The sequence below is a fragment of the Cyprinus carpio genome, chromosome B8 (assembly GCF_018340385.1).
Source record: "Cyprinus carpio isolate SPL01 chromosome B8, ASM1834038v1, whole genome shotgun sequence".
NCBI lineage: Eukaryota > Metazoa > Chordata > Actinopteri > Cypriniformes > Cyprinidae > Cyprinus > Cyprinus carpio.
The window spans coordinates 24,921,332-24,944,883 of NC_056604.1; the positions used below are offsets into that span (position 1 = coordinate 24,921,332).

General features: G+C 38.0%; 1 protein-coding gene and 1 long non-coding RNA gene across 2 annotated transcripts; one reads left to right on the forward strand and one right to left on the reverse strand.

Annotated features, from left to right (window-relative positions):
* Positions 1-780: 780 nt before the first annotated feature.
* On the reverse strand, positions 781-11,008 carry LOC109094574 (ubiquitin-conjugating enzyme E2 D4). Its single transcript, XM_042730243.1, has 7 exons — positions 10,721-11,008; positions 7,144-7,207; positions 6,909-6,940; positions 3,651-3,728; positions 3,459-3,564; positions 2,728-2,821; positions 781-1,517 (listed from the first exon to the last, which is right to left on the reverse strand). The coding sequence occupies exons 1-7, from the start codon at positions 10,742-10,744 to the stop codon at positions 1,472-1,474; spliced, it is 444 nt and encodes a 147-aa protein (XP_042586177.1). The 5' UTR covers positions 10,745-11,008; the 3' UTR covers positions 781-1,471.
* Positions 10,063-18,624, forward strand: LOC109094575. The gene is made up of 3 exons (XR_002018593.2): positions 10,063-10,688; positions 17,755-17,801; positions 18,527-18,624. It is a non-coding gene; the product is annotated as an uncharacterized LOC109094575 (long non-coding RNA).
* Positions 18,625-23,552: the final 4,928 nt, after the last annotated feature.

Below are 23,552 nucleotides of genomic sequence, written 5' to 3' on the forward strand. Positions count from 1 at the left end.
TTTGGTATGAATTTAACACCATAATGAAAGCGACAATGGATAATTAACCTCAGATCTTAAAAACACCTTGAAATACACAAGAACGTTCAAAAAGAACAAACAAGTGCATTTCACAACAAGATGACAAAATTGTATCAACCACTGATAGATTTTAAATATTGTTAAAACTGTTAATTTTGATGAAATTACATATTTGTTGCACAGTGAGAGAGCAGTAAGCTTTCAGAGAGAGCTCCGCCCACACACTCTTCTGATTGGCTGTGATTTGCGATTGATTTTTGTCACATCTTGCTTTTCTGTGTCCGAAATCGCCCCTTATTCCCCTTAAAAGTTCACTATTTGTAATGGTGTCCAAAACCAAGGTGGACATTATTGAGATCACTCATTCAGTCCCACGATGCACTGCTATAACTAGTGTACAATCGATGTACACTCAACAGTTACAATGAATTTCCGCGTATACTCCGTTTCCAAGTTCGCACACTTGTTTTCATTCAGTGGACATTTACATTTATGCATTTGGCAGACGCTTTTATCCAAAGCGATTCAGGCTATACATTTTGTTTACCATGTGTGTTCCCTGGGAATCGAACCCACAGCCTTTTGGTGCTGCTAACGCAATGCTCTACCACTGAGCCACAGGAACACCTGTTGGACTATATAAGTGAAGTAACGTAAGGAATAGCGAATGAGGGTATAGGGGGCGACTGTTGCTGGAATCTCATTGCATCGCATCTAGTTAGGACATGGTGTTATGTTATGTTTTTTTTTTTTTTTTTAAATCGCTCAAAGATATAGACTCACTAGACTATTTTTATGACCTCAATTTGTTCAAAAATCAAATCTCATTTTTTCAATAGGGACACAACCTTATCCTAATCACATTCATGGTGTTTTATGGGATAACACTGAAACGTTAGGAAGTTGGAAGGCGGAGACTACAGTAAGGTCTTTCTGACACCCGATTTTTTTACATTCTATCGCAAACCGGTAAAAATAAAAGTGCACAGACAACTATGGTTTCCACAGGGACGGTGCAATGGTTCAGACGTGATCAATCCTGTCTCGCCGCCATTCCAACTTCAGCCCAATGTTTCCTCATTCTGTGATGACAAGAGTAAGAACGCCAGCAGTAACACTGAGAAAATCACAATGACAGTAATAAGAGAACTAACAGTAGTACAAGTCTAACTTCCTGGGTTGTGGTACCCCGAGGTTTGTCCGGTTTTACAGTTTTCCTGGAGTTTTCCAGGCTAAGCCGTTGTGATGGCGGATCACATGACAGCGGATTCAGCACATAGCGGCCAATGTGTACCAGCGGCTCTCACCTCCGCCTTCTGCTTCCCTTCCAAGGGTCTGGTGTTCAGACGTCCCCTCCCCTCAACATTCACTTCTTTTGACTCCTCTTGTTCAAAGTAAAAACACATTTCTCTGTCCGTTTGATTTTGTAGTGTTTTAGTGGCAGGCACTCTCACATGGCGTACTTTTGCGTCCATTCTCTCGCTAGTCTGTTGTACCTACGAGCAAAAAAAGGATACACTCTTATGATACAATTCAAGCTACATTTCTGTTTTATTTCGTTTTATTTATCAGTGCGGGCAGGAATGCTTTACAGAAAGTGGATATTATGTGATACTTTATTCACTTTATATGCTTTAAACATGTAAAACATCCATGTTTCACATCATTAATGAGTGCTTCGATAACATTATTGTGTATATGTTACATTAACAAACTAATGAATCAGTTTTTGAACCAGAAACGAACTGTCTCAGACAGACTCTGAATCAGACTTCCCCATTTGCCTGAGGCTCTGGAGGTAATAATGTTGTAAATAATGTTTGGTTTCTTGCACAGACCAATCATTTTGCTTCATAAGACCACCATATATCCTCAGGAGTCACAGGTATTAATTCTGTGTTGCCTGATGCTTTTTGTGACAGTAGCATTTTTGCTTAACATTTTTCAGGATTCTTTGATGAATTGATGAAGTTCAAAAGAACAGCATTTATTTCAAATAGAAATCTTTCGTAACATTATACATGTTTACTGTCATTTGTGATCAATTTAATGCATCCTTGCTGAATTAAAGTATTAATTTCATAAAAAAAAAAACTACTTATCCAAACATATAAATATAAGAAAAAAATCCCTTACATATCGGATGGCCTGAGGGTGAGTAAACTTACAGCAAATTATCATTTTTGGCCAAACTACCTCTTTAAGCATGTTAGGCTTAAAGAGATCATAGTCGGCTAACAATGTCTGGAACTTCAACACACCTCTAGACATGAGATGCAGAACTAAGCAGTCTGTCGGTGCTTGTAATAATTTTTGCGTCTTTCTTGGACAGTTTTACATGCTTCCACACTGCCGACATGTTTGCTGCATTAGTGCATGCCTCTGTTTGATCGTGTGACATCATTGTTCGGTACATATTATTTGGTCTTTTCGCTTATTTTTTCTTTTCGGAAATTTCGGAAACATTCAGTGCATCCAAAGTCTTTTGTTCTTAATCCAAATGTTACATAAAGCTGTTTTTGTACTGATGGCACACTTATCGTGTGTTATAATTCTGACATCCATCAAATAAAAGCAGAAAACCACCACAAGTACTTTTACATTTATATTAAATTTTCCAAAAATAGGCATTTGATCAAAAAAGAAAAATGAACATAAACAATTTAAAAAAAAAAAAAATTAAATGTGCATGTAAGGGTCACTCACTTTTCTCTGTCTGCTTTATATGTATGTGCGATCTCAGGTACCAGCGGGTCATCTGGGTTTGGGTCACATAACAGGGAGCAGATAGACAACAAGACTACAAAAGAAAGGGAACACATTAAAAACATATAATCCCAAAACATCCTGATCGTCTCTCCTGCTGGAACGAGAAGTTTCTCTCTCACTGCCCTGTGTTTGTTTGTCATATATAACACAAACAGATTCCTATGGAGAGATCCAAACAAGGTCATTGCTTAGAAAGGAGAGTAATCACTGCAGTCTGACAACATCACACACACCAGGCTCGGCGCTCAGAAACACCAAGGCTATACAGTCCTCAAAACAAACAGTCTGTCCAACAAGTGCTCAAGCCACATGAGAACATTATAATACCTAAATTATAACAATCATCTGTCAGTTTGAACATGTACTGTAGGTTCTAAGAAAAAATTCTTATTATTATCAGTGTTGAAAGCAGTTGTGCTGGTTAATATTTTTGTAGAAACCATGATACATTTTTTTTCAGGATTAATTGATGAGTGCAAATTTCAAAAGAACAGCACCTATTTGAAACAGAAATCTTTCCTAACATGAAAAATGTCTTTGTTGTCATTTGTGATCAATTTAAAGCATCCTTGCAGCAATAAACAATACATATACAACAATAAATTATTTCAGATTTTTTATTTCAAAGTGCTTATTTATCATGCATTGAGACATTGCCTGAATCTTACCTTTGGATACAGTAAGTGCAGGAGACCACTGAGATCGCAGGATGTCCAGACAAATACTTCCGTTACTGTTAATATTGGGGTGGTAGATTTTTGTTGTGAATGCGACCTGTCAATCAATGCAGAGAATATTGATAACAGCATGACAAGCCATTACGTACATTTGCATTTGTCTAATATCGCAAAGCAACTGACCTTTGGTGGTTTAAAGGGGTAGTCTGTTGGGAAATGAATGGTAAGGAAGAAAACCCCTCCTTGATATGGACTGTCATTCTAAAAACCAAGAACACAGCTTTGCTAATGTATGCACGTACTGTCTGCAACTATCACAAAACCGGCAATATTTCAACACATCTCAGTATTTATACTGAATGTATGATAAGGACAGGTTAACTCAAAAATATAACATTCAACAAAATGTATTTACTGTGATTGTATGTGGAGATCAGCCAATCAGGACAGATGCTGTTTGCATGTAGCAGTGTTAAAGGTACAGTCACCTGGTTATTTCACTAAACTTTTACTTTTTCTGGTACAAGAAACCTTTCATTAAAATTTAAGTGGACCTCAAGCAGAAAATAAAATGCTACAAAGGTGTTAAACATCCCTTTTTTTAATAATTAAAAACCTTTCTTAAAGGGATAGTACACCCAAAAATGAAAATTACCCCATGATTTACTCAAGCCATCTTAGGTGTATATAGAGTTATATTAAAAAATGTCCTGGCTCTTCTGAGCTTTATAATAGCAGTGAATGGGTGTCAAAATTTTGAAGCCCAAAAAAGTGCATCCATCTATCATAAAAAGTGCTTTACACTTTTAACCCAGGGGGTTAATAAAGGCCTTCTGAAGTGAATCGATGAGTTTGTGTAAGAAATACAAAACGAGAATTTGGAAAGAAAAATGTCGGAGGATTTCGATATAAGCCAAGAGTAGGGATCGACCGATATGCATTTTTCAGGGCCGATGCCGATACCGATTATTACAGATCAAGGAGACCGATAACCGATATTTTGAACCGATATGTGTCTAGTGTAAAAATGAAAATTAAGAATAAAAAGGCCTCTGACAAAGACTCTCTTTAAATTATTTTAACACATCTTTAATTCTGAGAACTGTTCATAATAACATTAATATTAATAATAACAACAAACATAAAAAGTGCTGGGGGGAGCATCCATCAGCAGCATTCTGTAAACTAAGTAAAACTTGCATCCATCAGCAGCATCCTATAAACAAAGTAAAACTTAAAGCAAATTTAAACAGCAACAAATGAACAAATAATGGAAAATAAACAAAATCTCTCTCTCTCTCTCTCTATATATATATATATATATATATATGTGTGTGTGTGTGTTATATTTAGCATTTTATTTGCAACCCAGAATTGCATTAAAAATCACACACAACCCATATTGTAATAGTGTTTGTTTTTTTTTTTTTTGATGTGTAAAATGTTTGTTTGACTGTTTATCACGGCGATACAAACTAGGAAGTATACAGGACAGCGTCATCCAGAAACGTGCAATTTGAGATTATTGACAATTTACGTTATTAGCATAGGGTTATTAGCAGGGTGCGATTTGTGAAATAAACAGGGGGGGGATGCTTTTGAAAAATTTTATGAAATGTTTTTAATACGACGGAAATTGTATTTAAGTGTGATCTCAGTTTAATAAAAAAACAAATTACATCGCGAAAGCGAGCAAAAATTGTAATGATTTAATGTCCACGGTTATTCAAACAACAAATTACATCGAGAAAGCAAGCAAAGAACACAACGGAGCATTTGTGAAACTCCGAATCAGTTAAACCATTGCGTCGCAAAATGATACACTGTTTCGAAGCGCTTCAATCGGATCGCGTATCGCGAATCATTTGATTCAGATCTGGACGTCAAAGCTAGATTTCACTACCTCCCTTTAAAAAACTGGGATAAAAGTTATTCAGCAGAGGCAGGGATGCATAGCCAGAAGGGGGGAAATCCCCCCCATCCTGGTTATTAGTCAAATGAGAGAGCGCGGCCGCGGAGATAACTAAATCAGGAATAAGGAGCTCGCGTCGCGTCAGGGTGTCAGAGCTCGCGCTTGATGCCCTTTCAGCTCTTCAAAATTGCATAATGGTAATTCTGAATCTGTATGATAAATTATTTTGCAATCATGTTAGAATAAAGCAATATTTCTCCAAATATGCAAAAATTTTTTGACTAAGAGCCCTAACGGAACGGACGCTGTTCAGTGAATCTATGTGAACAACACAAAAAAAAAAAACCGCAGCAGACGTGAATTCATTCGTGTTGATAATCTATTCACAATATAACGTTAAGTTGGCCGAATGGTGAGAGAAGTAGGTTTTAGTTTCACTATCTCAGCACTGATGTGATGATCCGTTAAAGCATATCACTGCAATGACGGACATTGACCGGGAATTCACAGTATAATAACTGAATGGGGCTTGTCATCATAAATCGATTATATTTAGGTGTTTTGCAACTTCAGTGTAGTGATTTATTGCAACTTCAGGAACGTTTACTGCATTCTTACCTTCGAGAGAGAACTTATTGATGTGTGATGATGATCACTGAAGCAGCTCCTGTGCTTTCGGTGTGAGAGCGGAACATTTTTCCAGCAGCGCCAGCCGTATTGATTGGCCAGGCTCGTGACTCCCAACAAATCAGACGGACGATGTGGGCGGGGCTTAGTCTAGGCCACAGAGCGTTGCACTCTGACTGAGGTGGCTGGATCAGTGCCAGATCGCGCATTTCAAAATAAAATGGTTTTATTGGCAAATCGGTTTTGAAAATGGCCGATGCCGATAACAATAAAAATGCTTAATATCGGCGCCGATAATCGGCCACGCCGATAATCGGTCAACCCCTAGCCAAGAGGAAACTGGTTTTACTTTGGCTCTCGCGAGACTAGCGTATTCTCACCGGAGCTTACACTACACCTCTAGTGAACGTGTGTACAACAGTTAGCAGGAGCTAGATATTACAGTTTATAAAGTTTTAAATATGGCTATTTTTCTTACACAAACACATCGCTTCATTTCAGAAGCCGGAGTCGTGTGGAGCACTTTTTATGATGGATGGATGCACTTTTTTAGGGTTCAAAATCTCGACCCCTATTCACTGCCATTATAAAGCTTGGAAGAGCCAAGACATTTTTAATATAACTCAGACTGTATTCGTCTGAAAGAAGAAAGTCATATACACCTACGATGGCTTGAGGGTGAGAAAATCATGGGGTCGTTTTCATTTTTGTGTGAACTATCCCAACTATTGCCACACATTTTGACCAATGAATTTCCATGATTTCCCCATGAGATTTTAAGATTTTTATGAATCTTAAGTGTATACATTTTTTTTAGGACTGGAAATCACAATTCCCTCATATTTCATGACTGTGGGAACCCTGTAATTTGAAAAGAATAAGGCAGAAAAATGGCTGCTTACCGGCCCCATTATTGTTGCCTGCCAGTGAAACACTGAAAAACATGATTCATTATATAAAATCAGCTGGCAGTATTGAAGCAGAGCAAGAACTGATCCAGTGTATGCTGAGAATGGTAGTTAGTGTTGGATCACTACTAGAGTGAATGCATGTGAATATCTATATATTTAACCACTAATCTGACAAAAATATTTCAACAGTAACTTTTTATAATCCACTCGTTCCTCATATACTCACAGTCCTCTCCGACCGGACCTGCTGAACACTGAGCTGGTGGATCTCTCTGTAGGTCTGTCAGTTCCTGAGGGAAACAAAACAGCCATGTCATGTAAAACAGCATTTCTGTGCAATAACCTTAAGTGTACTTAAGAGAAAATTGATTATAGTAACACAAAGGATTCTTGGTCTGATCAAAATGTTATCAGCACCAGGATACTTCATTTACTCAAAATGCTTTCTAAAAACAGAATTTGGCTCATGTTAGTGTAATGTGGTTGCCAACACATACTCCTAATGCTCTGGCTCTGAGCTTTGTTTCCATATTGAGATTCAGGTGCACTGCCAGCACAACCAATGCTGCGGCAGTCATCTCATAGTACCTCGCAAACGGTCTGAGAATGAAGTATGGCTGTATAAACAAAGCGTGCGATTGAAAATATCCGGGTGTACAGAAATATCAGTTGTGGAAAACAGGCTATTCGTATGAGCTTCTTTTTTACATTTTTCAAAATATGAAAACAATGTATCTGTGTGAATCTCCAAATGAAAAACTATATATCATAAAGACAAAAATAATGTGTTAAGGATTTAAATCAGCAATTCAAGGTAGTACAGCTAAAATTTTTTAACAGTAGACACATTATATTTTAAACTGCATTAACTTACGGGTAAAATTGGAGTTAAACATGTTCATGATATGTTTCATGAGAGTCACCAATGTGTATTTTTATTAATGCTTTAATAATGTTAAATTTGTGCAGGCATTTAAACGAGTTTCTATCTTACAGCGGTCTCTCAACAACTGTTGCCACAATGTTCGTCTGAATTATAGAAACCCAATCTCCACTTCTTTTTGTACAAGCACTGGACAATATTTACACGGCCCTTTCTGTCAGTCGCATACCAACTTCTCTACAGTCTGGCTCAGTATTTGGCATCAGGTGTATTTCTGTAACTATTCTGAATCATTCACTTGAAATATCTCATATCTCATTCTCATGGCCATGTCACCTCTGTAATTCACCTCCTGAGCGGCTGTTTGTATTGCTAGAAGTTGCTGTCTGACTCACAGCGCCTGAAAACACCTCTCTAAAGATAGACGCAGAGCGGTCAGCTGTTCACAGACAGCACTTTCAATAACTTTAACTCTCAGCATACTAAAAAAAACATAATAAATGGCTTTTATGGATCAGTCCATCATACCTAACACTGTATACAGCAACAGATCAACATTAAATGTCACTCAGTGACATCAGTGCAAGAAATAAAAGAATGAACCGCCCCTCAAACTATCTGACCAAATAAAACTATATCCTGAATTTAGAGACAGTCATAAAAATATATATACATCATATATGGATTGCAGGTTTATGGCAAGACATATATCACACCATAAGCATGCAATCCAGTATATTGGTTTATCTTCCCCAGAAAAGACTGTATAGTTTAGATAAAATCAATGTGCACAGTAAGTAAAGGTAAACAAATCTATATAATTATAGATTTCTTCAATGGTGGAGTCTAGTGTATCAATCAACATGTAGCCTGTATTCACACCTGCTATTGCATTATACTTACATGCTTAAATACACATAAACAGGTTTTCATTTCTGATATCGTACACATGATCGTTGCACAAGACTGATCCTTATAAAACAAGATCTGGCAGGAGCAGCACAACAACACACCACATACTGTGTTACATCTGTGCTGCTTTTAAAGGGGCGGGGCTTTTACAGTCTATTGTTGACACTCTTTCTTGAGCCTTTGTTGATGTAACATGGCACTCGGCACAAGTTAAATGTCTATCTAACATTACTCATGGGTCTGCATGCATTTTAATACAATATCTAAAAATGTGCATCCGATATTTTTTATGAATGGATCAACGTATGCATTATTTCACAGGACTTCTCAGACCTTAAAGGGATAGTTCACCCTTAGAAAATTCTGTTGTTTATTCACCTTCAAGTCATTACAATCCTGTACATTGTTATTTTGGCTTCAAAAGTCAAATCACACTGTGAAGTATCCTAATTTACTAACTAGCTGCAATGTGATAAGATTCCAAGTATAAGTACATTTATCTGTCCACGTCAGATGTGAAATAATCAATCCCAAATTACAGCCAATCAGAACAGCTTGTGGGCGGGGCTATTTAAATACATAATCTATTAATTAAAATTCAATGATTTTAACATTATTCAAAACACATACTCATTGACTGACACAAACCTTGTTATGAAATATACTTGTTTGTTCAGTTTGAACATTCGTGTTTCCTTTAAGTTCTTTTTTTCACGATCTGAGGTGAATTATCTGTTGTCGTGTTTATTATTACAGCAATTAAGTCACACAAAAATTATACTTAAACTCAAAGGATTTTAATTTTGTACAAAACGCAAGCAGATAATCTTTAATATAAGCTGTATATTCAAAATCTGAAGTTTATATATATATATATATATATGCCATTATTTCTTCTGCTGAACACAAAAGATGTTTCAAAGAATATGTGTAACCAAAAAGTTGATGCACTCCACTGACTTCCATAGTATGATATAAAACAAATTATAAATAAAAAAATAAAACAGCATGGAAGTCAAGGGGGACCATCAAAGGTTTGAATACAAGCAGTCTTCAAAATATGTTATTTTGTGTTCAGCAGAAGATAGGACTTCATACAGGTTTGGAACAACTTGAGGATGAGTACATGATGACAATTTTTATTTTGGATGAACTATGTCTTTAAATTTTGAATATAGCACACAAGTCAATGGGGATTTTTTTTTTTTTAATACTCCCTTTGGAGCAGGTCAGTAAAAATGTTGGAGTTTTTTTCCAATTTTCTCCTCATTTAGAAAAACAAAACATGAGGGTGAGTAAATGACAGAATTCGACTCGTTTATTATAAAACACTCAGACTACGGGATCCCTGAAAGAAACACACAGACTCTAAGTGATTTTTTTTTTCCTGATTAAAGTCGCTAGTTATGCGGACAGGGTGGCTGTTGAATCTGTTAAAAATACCCTCCTCTGTCCTAGTGCCCTATTTGCCCAGCCATATATGGACACACTGACACTGGGGTTCAGCGTTTGGCAGCTCGAAAGCAGTCGTCGCCCATCACGCATGCGCACCAGCGACGCTGCGCTCATTCATGATGACCGACAACAGAAAAGATACATTTTAATAATGTTCCCAGCGCCCTCGCACTAACATGCCACAAATCTGTCACAACAGCACCTGTCAGCCCCCAAATCATGCGTTATACGCGCACAGATGCTCACGCTGCAACATCGCATAACGCCGATAGCCGATGTCGATCACATATTGCGCAGAACAAACACGCACGATTAGCCGTCTCTAGGTGACGGTGAGTGTTTATAACAGCGTGCGCGTGAATCTGTAATGATCAGAAACACACCGCGCGTCTGTCGACCGCACGCATCCACCATCGGCCGTCCGTCTGTCTTTGTCTTGACCAGATAGGCACAAAATGAGCAAAGTGCGACTGCTGTACATCACAACAACATTAGAAGATGAGGAGCAGGACATTGACGAGGTTATGGATCCACACACTGCACACAGACTCACCTTCTGGATTCTTTTCAACGCCATTTGCTCGCTTTGTTACTGCACTGTTTGTTCTAACGTTAGTTCAGAGACTGTCGGCCTGTTCAGTTTGGACGAGGACGCTGCCGTTTTTCTCCTCAGTGTCACACGTTACGTTTGTTATAACACCGAGGCACAGATTTGGACATTCACACCGCTGTTTGAACGGCAGTCGCCAAATTGAGAGATTCTTACCCCTTCTAACCTCACTGACAGTTTTTAGTGCTGTAACTAGACAGCAGGAAGATAATCTCGCGATACAACGCAAAGGATTTTAAATAATATCGCGATACTAGAGCGTGCGCTTGAGTTGCGAGGGGATGCTGGGAAATGTAGTTCTGGGAGTGCTACGCTCGTAGTTAGGTTAGTAGTAAGGGTAAGTTAGTTGTAATAATCGAAGATGAAAATTAATTGACTTATTTTAAATATGATTTTTTTTTTTTTAAAGAATATGTTTGATATATTTTTTGTTAGATTAACTTTATATATCAGACTAATTCAAAACCTAATTTTGCTAATTTTCAAACAGCCTTTAAAGTTTAGAATCTGTAAAAAAAAAAAATACAAAAAGCCCCATAAACAGTCTCTGTTAATTGAATTTAACATATGTTTGTGATAGATAGAAAGAAATAAAGAAAAAGAAAGAAATAAATTATTGTAATTAAATGTATTGTTAAAATTAAAAATGAAAAGAACACACCATCACTGCCCACCAGTGCTGTCTTTCATTATGGTCTTCAGGTAATGGCCCTCAGATTATCCTCTGTCACTGTTTGCTTTACTCTCTGGCCGGACCCTCGGCTGGAATCCGATGGTGCTGGTGGCACATTTCTGGATGGGCTCGCCGAGGACCTTGAAGGGGAGATGTCGTGGCAGTTCTGTGTCCCAAATAATGCGCCCCCTCCTGATGCTTGTCCTCAGGCCGTGTGGTGGGAGTTGTAATCTGGGACATTGCCGGCTGGCACCTGGTGGGATTGCTTTATTTCCTTGGCCAGTTCACCTTGCCATCTTGCAGTGGTGTCACACTTTTTTAAAATGTGAACAGTCAGTGGCAGCCATTTGCCAAAGTTTTTGGTGTCTGGCTATAGCAGATAATGATTAAATTTTTATGGCTGTTGGCTTAATATCCATTGGTAAGGTGGTCAGTTAAACATTTAAAGTTATCTCTATAATTTCTGTCTGCTTCACCTTATCCCCTTCCCCTCCCATCCCTGGGCGTATGTTGCCCTGGATTTTGTCACCGGTCTGTATCCGTCCAGTGGTAATACTGCGAGTCTGATTTGATTAGAGCCTCCACCAGTCTGTCTTTGGGATTCTATTCACAGACCAATGGCCGAAAAGAGCTTGAGAATCAGGGGGGTACTGTGTTTTTGTTTTCATTATTTCGCTTGCATTTCATAATCAGCAATGCCTTTCATTATCTCTCAGCTGGTCTGCTCTACTCTTGATTTCTGCTGATAAAACACAGCCAATGACTGATGATTTTTTGCACTTAAATCATGTTAACATGCATATTGATTATGTCTTGTGTTTATATTATTGAAACAGTGGGTATTTTAACAATAATGGATTCACTTCCATTGTAAGTGCCTGGCAGTAACCAATATTCAAAGCGCTCAAAACAATGGCGAAACCCTCTGGTCAAAATGGCGTATGCAACATAAACAGTCAAAGTGTGGGTTAACCACTGATCTAATATATATTCTCTGTTATAACATATTGAATGAAATATACAAACAATTAAATACCATTAAATATGAAGAGTCCTTCATTTATTAATATATGTGTTTGTTTTGTATCATCTCACCCAGGGGTGGTAAATTAGAACAATTAACTAGCATATCTGTTAACTTAAATTTGAAACTAAATTATAAAACTAACCCGAGATCAATTACAACCATTAGCCACTACTACTTGACCTTATTTGGATATGACAAGGCATCGACCAATCATTTTATCACATTGTCCCACTTTACACCTGCATACTAGCACATTTGTGTTTCTGTGCGGACTTCAGATTGGGTTCAGTATCATGAAGGAATGGATGGTATATTTTGTTCGGGGCATTTGACTGAAGATTGTTTTGTAAACAAGGTACAGTGTAATGGAGAGTTCACACCAAGGAACATTTGTTGAAAGATGAAGCAGCCAACAGTATTGAATATGACAGCAGCTGCAGCAAACCATAAGTAATGTTAAACAATTTTATAATGCTTTGTTTGTAAATGGTTTTGTATGGATAATGTTTTTTTAAACACGATTCATGATGTGTTGGAACAACTAATCTATAGAGCTCATATTTACATTTATATAGTGGACAATACTTTTTCTATCTAATGACGTTAGACAATCATAAAGTGGCCTTTTACTGGAGCCACTCCTTAAAGGGGTCCCATATGATGCGATTTCAAGTTTCCTTTCTCTTTGGAGTGTTACAAGCTGTTCGTGGATAGATCAGATCCCTAAAGTTGCAAAGACTAAAGTCACAAACCCAAAGAGATATTCTTTATAAAAGTTAAAACTCGTCTATGCACAACTAAAACATACCCCCACTCGTTTAAACATACCCCCACATGTCTACCTCACTGTGTGGGAAGATTTGCATAACACTTCCCAAATGTTCATGCAAAGAAAGAATAATAACTTTGATTCTCTCTGTAGTTTTGTTGTTGCCGCTGCTGTGTTTCGTTGTGAAAGCAAAAATACTTTGTTTGGTCTTCCAAAAGAGGACACAACTAGAAATCAGTGGTTAAGTTGTATTAACAACACTGTTCCAGAACAGTTCAAACCAAATATGTCTGTGTAAGCAATGCATTTTACAGAGGACTGTTTCCTGAACCTTCAATGCCAGCTGTTCTGACTCACAACCTGTAAGTATGTTTTCATATTTAAAGAATGTGCCACTGATGATTCAAACGCTAGTTTTGAGTAGTGAAGAGTAGCACTTGTTTTTTCTCTGATCACAAATGCAGACAAATGGTTTTATGTTTACGTGGTGCGACAAGCAAACGCAACATGTAAAAAGACAATATAAGTCATTATAATCCGTAATTATGTCCCCACTGGACACAACAAATGCCTTGTTTGTAATGGGTTTTATTGTTTTTGTCTCGTCTTGCCGGGACACAAGGCATCACAGTATGGTAAGGGGCGTAACATTTCCGTCACATGCTTGAGGCATTTGGCCAATCACAATGCACTGGATAGCTGGCCAATCAGAGCACACCTCACTTTTCAGAACGATGAGCTTTGTAAAAATCGACGCGTTTCAGAAAGGCAGGGCATAGAGGAGCAACAATAATGTCATATTATATGACCCCTTTAAAAATGGATAAGGGTCAGAATGAGGGTTGAAAATAATATTGGGGGTTTGTTTTGTTAACATTAAAGTGCACCTTAAGGAATGTAATTTATTACAATATTAAAAAATAGTCAGAGTCATGACAGTTTAAAAGATGTGATTCTCATCAACCAATCAACATCGCCAGAGAGAGGCAGGCCATTTTTGAATATTAAATGAGAAGCTTTTGAAGTGTTCTAAATAGAGTGGGGGAGCTATGATGTCACTTTGTAGACCGATCGGCTGTTAGCATCGCACTGGTTCCCTATCTGTCAGTCTGTCGAGTTATGTCGTGACGACATAGGGGCTTCACTTGGGAGTCCCAGTCTTCTCTGACTTTAAGAGAAAACGCCAATTAAATTTGGTTAGTGGATTTTGTATACCTGAGCCACTCCCCGTGCATACGGGTAGAAATAGGCGACAGGTGCATCCACTATTTAGATTTTTGCTCTGGAGCCGAGTGGGTGATAGTGCTTGATCTCCACAAAGCCCTTTACTGATCTGACTGGAATAAGCTGTCCCTGTTTGGCATTATGGTGCAAACAGCGGTGTGTCCCTGTCATCAGTGATTCCCCTGGGCACTTCAACTGAAAGAGCAGTTTCTCTAAAAGAGCAAATCATGGTCGGTTAGCATCTTTTTAAAGATGCCGTTCTGTCTGTGTTCTCTTAGTTGCAGTCATTATCTGTCCTCTGTTGATGGACACGATTGTTGTCTTCAGTGTCTGGGCATCCAACATGATGAAGCTGCGTTCGTGGAGATCACTGGAGACATGATGGTCAGTATAGGAGATCGCTGGAGACTCAGAGGTGAGTACAGGAGATCGCTGGAGAAATGATGGTCAGTATAGGAGATCGCTGGAGACTCAGAGGTGAGTGTAGGAGATCACTGGAGACGTGATGGTCAGTATAGGAGATTGCTGGAGACTCAGAGGTGAGTGTAGGAGATCACTGGAGATGTGATGGTCAGTATAGGAGATTGCTGGAGACTCAGAGGTGAGTGTAGGAGATCACTAGAGATGTGATGGTCAGTATAGGAGATCGCTGGAGACACAGAGGTGAGGGTAGGAGATCGCTGGAGACTCAGAGGTAAGTAGATCACTGGAGACATGATGGTCAGTATAGGAGATCGCTGGAGACTCAGAGGTGAGTGTAAGAGATCACTGGAGACGTAATGGTTAGTATAGGTGATCACTGGAGATGTGATGGTCAGTATAGGAGATCGCTGGAGACTCAGCGGTGAGTATAGGGGATCACTGGAGACGTGATGGTCAGTATAGCAGATCGCTGGAGACTCAGAGGTGAGTGTAGGGGATCACTAGAGACGTGATGGTCAGTATAGGAGATCGCTGGAGACTCAGAGGTGAGTGTAGGAGATCACTGGAGACGTGATGGTCAGTATAGGAGATCGCTTGAGACTCAGAGGTGAGTGTAGGAGATCACTGGAGACGTGATGGTCAGTATAGGAGATCGCTTGAGACTCAGAGGTGAGTATAGGAGATCGCTGGAGACTCAGCGGTGAGTATAGGGGATCACTGGAGATGTGATGGTCAGTATAGGAGATCGCTGGAGACACAGAGGTGAGGGTAGGAGATCACTGGAGACGTGATGGTCAGTATAGGAGATTGCTGGAGACTCAGCGGTGAGTATAGGGGATCACTGGAGATGTGATGGTCAGTATAGGAGATCGCTGGAGACTCAGAGGTGAGTGTAGGAGATCACTGGAGACGTGATGGTCAGTATAGGAGATCGCTGGAGACTCAGAGGTGAGTGTAGGAGATCACTGGAGACGTGATGGTCAGTATAGGAGATCGCTGGAGACTCAGCGGTGAGTATAGGGGATCACTGGAGATGTGATGGTCAGTATAGGAGATCGCTGGAGACACAGAGGTGAGGGTAGGAGATCGCTGGAGACTCAGAGGTGAGTATAGGGGATCACTGGAGACGTGATGGTCAGTATAGGAGATCGCTGGAGACTCAGAGGTGAGTGTAGGAGATCACTGGAGACGTGATGGTCAGTATAGGAGATCGCTTGAGACTCAGAGGTGAGTGTAGGAGATCACTAGAGACGTGATGGTCAGTATAGGAGATCGCTGGAGACTCAGAGGTGAGTATAGGAGATCGCTGGAGACTCAGCGGTGAGTATAGGGGATCACTGGAGATGTGATGGTCAGTATAGGAGATCGCTGGAGACTCAGAGGTGAGGGTAGGAGATCGCTGGAGACTCAGAGGTGAGTGTAGGAGATCACTGGAGACGTGATGGTCAGTATAGGAGATTGCTGGAGACTCAGAGGTGAGGGTAGGAGATCGCTGGAGACTCAGGGGTGAGTGTAGGACAGGGATAGGCAACTCCGGTCCTGGAGGGCCACTGTCCTGCAGAGTTTAGCTTCAGCCCTCATAAAAACTCACCTGCCTTTATCTATCTAGTAATCCCGAAAAACACTAATTGCCTTGTTCAGGTGTGTTTAATTAGGGTTGGAGCTAAACTCTGCAGGACAGTGGCCCTCCAGGACCGAAGTTGCCTATCCCTGGTGTAGGAGATCACTGGAGATGTGATGGTCAGTATAGGAGATCGCTGGAGACTCAGAGCTGAGTATAGGGGTTCACTGGAGATGTGATGGTCAGTGTAGGAGATCGCTGGAGACTCAGAGGTGAGTATAGGGGTTCACTGGAGATGTGATGGTCAGTATAGGAGATCGCTGGAGACACAGAGGTGAGGGGAGACTCAGAGGTAAGTAGATCACTGGAGACATGATGGTCAGAATAGGAGATCGCTGGAGACTCAGAGGTGAGTATAGGAGATCACTGGAGACATGATGGTCAGAATAGGAGATCGCTGGAGACTCAGAGGTGAGTATAGGAGATCACTGGAGACATGATGGTCAGTATAGGAGATTGCTGGAGACTCAGAGGTGAGTATAGCAGTCCCAGACATAAAAGACAATTTGAATAACAAATTTTTGTATAGAAAAATCAATAAAATAGTTTAAACAAAAATATGCACTAAATAAATGGATGTGATCATTCATTAAAAGCATGTGGTTGTTTTTCTTATAAGAAAAGGTATTATTTTATTAGTAAAAAAAAAGCACCGAAGTTGACATGGACCAATGAGAAGACTAAAGTTAAACAGTGAACTCCCTTCTTTTATCCATTTATGTCATTTATGTTCATGTATATGTAAACACCTACACTGGTGTGTGTATAAGATTTTTTTAACACTAATAACAAATAATACAAAATTTATCAAAAATTACAGTAAAGACTTTTACACTGTGACAGATGTTTCGCTTTTGAAGTAGGCCTAAATGCTGACAATTCAAGTCTGCTGTCAGGAATAAATTTAATTGTAATATATAAAACTGTTATTTTAAATTTAATAATATTTCTCAGTATGTTTGTTTCACTGTATCTAAAAAAAAATAGCCTGGGTGAACTTATGAGAAAAAATAAAAACATAAAAAAATCAGACCCAAACTTTGGGATGGTAGTGTTTGTGTGTCTGTGTCTAGTACAGTAGTTCTTTCAGAATATCTTTGTAGGACAGAGTTCTGAAGCACAAACTCATTGGGTTAAAGAGGAGAAGGATCTCTTTGAGAAAGGACGAGTATGATTTCTGAAACAGTGCTCTCTCTCATAAAAGGAATTAAATTGTATTTTGTTTTTTTATGTTTTCTAGGAGGCACTAGGACAGTTCTACAGGTGAAGAGTACCTTCAAAAATAAGGTATTCCCATTTCAACATTACCATATGAAAATTCATAGGCTTTTGGTTCAGATGTGTGTAGTGCTTTAAATGTATTTCATTTATAAGGGAATAATTATAAATACAGACATCCAAGGGGGTATTTTTAAAATCTAAATGTAAAAAAAATTTCTTGGATTATGTTTTATTTTATTTTTAATAAATAATATATTTTCTTTAGACAGGTTAAAATATAGATTTTGTATATCTTCCTGATCTACAGCAGCTATTTTATGTTGCTTACATCAACACTGAAAATATTACAAGTGTATATGTCTAGTGTTCAACAGTTGGTCAGGCTCAGTGATCATGGAAAGATCTGTGAGAAATGGATTTACATCACCTTGGGTGTTTCTGAGAAACTTATAACTGTAAGTTAGTGAGTTGGTAATTAGATGGTAATGAAATTAAGAGCATGCTATGTCCTATTTATGGTGCCAGTCAGTAAGTCATGAAATGACAAAAAAGTGACAATAAGTAATCTAAAACAGGCTATAAAGTATATCTAAATGATATTTATAATACATACGCATCTCTTATTTTCTTTTTTTCCCTAAAAAATACAAATCCCTGAAAGTAAACATTACAATTTTTTGTTAGTTTGTGAAAAGCTAAGGTAGTGCTGTGGTGTCTCTATCCACAAGATGGAGCTGTTTGTCCATTAAAGTTGAGATTAAATCCTAAATATTCGTATGTCTTTTCTTTAGCACTTGCAGAAAAGCGCAGCATTACATTTCCATTATGTCAGCATTGGGAAGCTGAAATCACAATAAAGACGTAAAGCAATTTTTACGTGAAAAAAAAGGTAAATTATTGTGTGTATGTGTGTGTGAATTTCGTTCTCCAAACTAAAATTAAGCATCTTATTTTAATTAATTAATTATTTTTTTAATTTTTAATTTATTTATTTATTTATTTATTTTTTGCTGTAGCTGCTGGCTAACAAGTAAATCCACGCCATTCAGATAAAAATCAAATAAATAATAGAGGTATGCCTTTTTAACTGAAAACTTGAACTGTATTCAAGCACAAAGAGTACTTCTCAAGGGGTTGGATCAGACTGTCACGTGTATTCGCTATGTTATTCATTTTATACAGTCTGTTAATTATAGTATATGATGGCCATAACAATGGTTTCATGAACTGTTCTGTTGTAACTGTTTGAATTTCACTAAGTGAAGCCTATCATTTTAAACACCATTCTAAGCTTTTAAATAGCCTATAATAGGTGGGTTCCCCTTGTGACAACCTTGTGTTTAATGAACTGTATCTTGTTTCCTGGGCAATAACAGTGGAAATCTTCAATAGCTGTTTTGTAGCCAAGACTTTGAGGTATGTCTATACAGAAAAATATTCACTGGAGTAAAAGTCTGCTTCCACTCATCGCTTCACAAAAGCACTGACAGTGAGCAATAACTTATGTGGGTAGGAATGTTTTTTTGCATCATATTTTGGTGAATTAACAGTTTTATAGTGGGTTATAACATTTCATTCTACTCAATACTCAATGATCAGTTTCTTTTTCTCAGAGCTAAATACAATTGCTTAAAGGAATATTAATACACTCTAAAATAGATGGCTCTTTGAGTGTTTTTTACACATAGTAATAGTTATATTTAGAACTGCATTGTCCTGAAGAACATGTTTATGTTGAAATGGTTCTCTGTGTTAGAGTTTAGGGGTCTTTTTTTTTTTTTTTTTTTAAATCTGTAGCTGTCTAAATTCAGTCAAAGCTGCCTCAGCATTGATTTTCTGGAGCTCAACACTCGCATTCTTAAAATGTCTCCAACAGTTTAACTTTCAAATTGTTACTGGTTTCTTACCAATCATGTCTTTTTTTCTTTTTTGAATTTGAACAGAGCTTTTTAAAAGAGTGTCTAGCACTGTTTGGTTGAGGATATTTCTCTCATCTTCTCCACGAATCACGTAAGTGAGAGAGAGATTGAATTTATGATACATATTGTTAAAGTTTTCCATTATTACTTAAGTTCATGCGTACATACATTATAGATATCCATTTTTCTTTTCATGGCTCACATACTATTTGTTCATAATGGCTACTTTTGGCCTTCTTAAACATAAAGCTCTTGCTTTACAATTAGAAGTTAACAAAACAATAAAAATAGAGTCAACCCTCATTTCTTAAAAGACGAGGCAAAGTAAATGGAGCTATTTTGGGGGAATTTACAAGCAGAAAAGTGAAGCTTGTATTTTTATGAAAACAATGACATTTACTCTTCTGATAAAACGTATGTACATTCTAAGATGTTCTCGACATTCTGGTCATTTTAGAGTTTCATGGCATGTCAAAGTTGTAATATCGGAGGCATCTTGACACAGAAAATTTTATCTTTACACTAAAATCATGTAAACACGCATATTGCTTATTTCTTTTGGCCATACCATTGAAACAGTGAAAACAGATTTTTATTTTACTAAAAAATTTTAAGAACATTAAAAAGTAGAAATTAATTTTTGTGGTGTTGTCAATTCAGCTGAACTTTTATTCAACCCAGAAAATTCCTGTTGTTTTTAAATAATAATAAATACTGTTTAAATTGAGTTTTTTTTTAAATAATAATAATACTATTTAATTTTTTTTTAGATTAAATAATACTTTTATTACTATTTTTCATTTTTATTTTTAAGTAGCAACCATTCTAGTAGCAACCAAGTCGTGGCCTATGGTTAGAGAGTTTGACTCCTAACCCTAAGGTTGTGGGATCGAGTCTCGGGCCGGCAGTACCATGACTGAGGTGTCCTTGAGCAAGGCACTGAACCCCCAACTGCTCCCCGGGCGCCGCAGCATAAATGGCTGCCCACTGCTCCGGGTGTGTGTTCACGGTGTGTGTGTGTGTTCACTGCTGTGTGTGTGCACTTTGGATGGGTTAAATGCAGAACACGAATTCTGAGTATGGATCACCATACTTAGCTGTATGTCACGTCACTTTCACTTTTTCACTTTTTTTCTAAGCATGTAATTCTTTTTTTATTTTGGATACGTAGTAAATTAACTTCAGGTATTGGGTTTTTAATCCCTGGAAAAATTAATTGAACATGAAGTTATAAAAAATAATCTTCAGCTCTTTGTTGTGCCTAATAACTTCTTTACAGCATATTTACTGTATAATCTTTTTTTGTCAATACAATCAAATTCAAAGGGATCCGATCTCAATTTAGACTCTATGAATGACATGATGGTGTGTAAATGATGACAACATGGGATATCTATGAATATGGATCTCATATTGCCACATGAATTGTGTTAGCTGACATTCCTGCTGCTTATTTAATGTCAGACATCCAGGTTATTACTTTTAACCAATGAGCTGCGTTTTCAAATTCCACCAGCGATAACTCTCTTAAGAGTCCCCTGACAACTCAATTCGATTTGTACATTTTTCGAATGACATAAGTGCATATCTGAACGATGTGTTGCTGATCAACAGCACAGATGTATGTATCATCTCTCAGTCAGCATGTATAATAGCCTGTCTTCCATTAGTTAGTGAGGCCTGCGATACTTCATTTCATTATCTGTTTAGGCACACTGCTGATAAACCGGGGGATTGTGAGGGTGATTACTTTATCATTGTGCTGCCTCTATTCATGTGTGAGTCAGCTGGCTGCTCGAGTTTCTGCGCTGCCTTGTCTCTCGGACCCTCATGAGTTTCTCTCTGTGTTTTAAGCAAGGCGAGGACAGAAGAGTGGCCATTCTCTTCACAGGCCTGCATGAATAGCTGGCACTGTTCAGTGCTCTTAAATGGCTCTCCTCAGTGTCAGGTTTAGGGATCTCTCTTCAGTGTGACACTGAGAAGGAGTATTTTCCTTTTGCAGACCTAGAGATTCCAGCTGATAATATGGCATTGTCAGGGCTCATCCCTGCTCTTTGAATAACTCCAGTGTCCTGAAGGAGTCAGATGCAGTGCAGAGCGGCCCGTCACTTCTTAAGGCACGGTTAGAAGGAACAGGAAGTCCGCGTGAGTCTCTGAGCGTTACTGATACTTCCACTGGAAAGAAAATCACAGATGAAATCGCTACAGTCTCAGTTGGTTCTCCTAAAAGGCAGTTCAGAGTCTCCTGAGAACCAAACCTCACGTGTGTCTTCTGCAGACGTTTAGAGGAGATTTCTTAATAAGTCCAAAAGTCCCCATTTGAAATATTTCCATGCTTTTATAACTTTTGGGACTTTGCAGAGGTCTGTGTGTGTCTGATTTTTAATCAGATTCTTGTGGTTATTAAGTTTCAGTGTTATTAGTTTGAAGAAAATCGTTTGAGAAATTTTAGCAGATATTTTTAAGCTTAACATATTAAAAGCTGTGGGAATGCATTATGGAAAATTAAGACCGCTAAGAATTTATATACTACCGTTCAAAAGTTTGGGGTCAGTAAGAATAATTTTTTTAATGAAATTAATAGCGTTATTCAGAAGGGATGCTTTAAATTGATCAAAAGTGACAGTAAAGACATTCATAATATTACAAAAGATTTCTATTTTAAATAAATGCTATTCCAAAAAAAAAAGTTTTCAACATTGATAATAATCAGAAATGTTTCTTGAGCAGTAAATCAGCATATTAGAAGTATCATGTGACAATGGAGACTGGAGTAATGATGCTGAAACCCAGATTTATATCACAGGAATAAATTACATTTTGAAATATAGTCAAATATTTCAGACGGTCAGATTCTCAAGCTTCTATTGAAGCACAAGATGCTCTTTGGATAATCTCAAATCATGCTGGATTATTATTTTTCAATTCAGTATCTCACAAATGATGTTGTTAATATAACATGTAATGAAAAATAAATATTGCAATTTATAGTTGTTCAATGATGTGACAGTGAAGTTGATTAGATTTTTTGTTTATTGATCAGTATTAATAACATCTTATCAATAACAGCATTCTTATTTAAGGTTGGGAAAAAATGTGGACAGCCAAAAATCCATTATGTAATCAATCCAGACGGACTGAAGCACTTGCCAGGCTTGTGTTTATCAGGGATTTCTTTGCGCTCGTGGCTGATTTCAGTAGCGCTTCAGGCCTGGGAAGGGGGCGAGAGAAGTGTGTGAGTGTGCGTGTGAGCGCTCATAAAATTAGAGAGTCTCACACTCGCTCTCTGCCAGTGTTGGGTTACCCTAGACCAAACACGCTGCAGTATTTTAGAGTGTCTACTTTCACCACCCTGGTAATGATGGATGCCCCCAGGTCCTGGGGTGCTGTATGAGTGTGTGTGTGTGTGTGTGTGTGTGTGTGTGTGTGTGTGTGTGTGTGATAGGAGAGGCCTGACCTCTCTCACACTGAACACAATTGAAAGTGGCACTGTAATGTGAACAGAAGGGCCTGTGGCTGATCTTGGCCCATTGGCAATATCTGAGTGAGAAAGTTTATAACTTTCAGAGACCTTAAAGTTCAACACTCAAATGCTATAGCTGTCCTCATGTTTACTTGTTTGTTGTAGTAGCATTATTGTTTGAAGATCTTTCACAGACTTGTTTTGGGACCAGATGCTTGCTTGATAAGTGAATGCATTTCATCCAACTAAATTAAACTAAAAATCAAATAATTGACACAGCAACACAAAATCAGACAAGTTTTTAATACAACAAAAGCATGTAATGAAAAGGTTAGAAAACAGCTCCATACAAGTATTATTGTTTAAAGTTTTCATATGGAAAAAAAGCAGCATCAACATTCTTCAAAATATCTCCATTTGTGCTCCTCAGAAGAA

Coding starts and splice junctions, on each gene's coding strand:
- LOC109094574 (XM_042730243.1), bottom strand. CDS start 10,744: ATGGCGTTGAAAAGAATCCAGAAG. Junction 3,729..6,908: donor AGGCAACAATAATGGGGCCG/GTAAGCAGCCAT, acceptor CTTGGTTTTTAG/AATGACAGTCCATATCAAGG. Junction 1,518..2,727: donor TATAAAGCAGACAGAGAAAA/GTGAGTGACCCT, acceptor TTTTGCTCGTAG/GTACAACAGACTAGCGAGAG.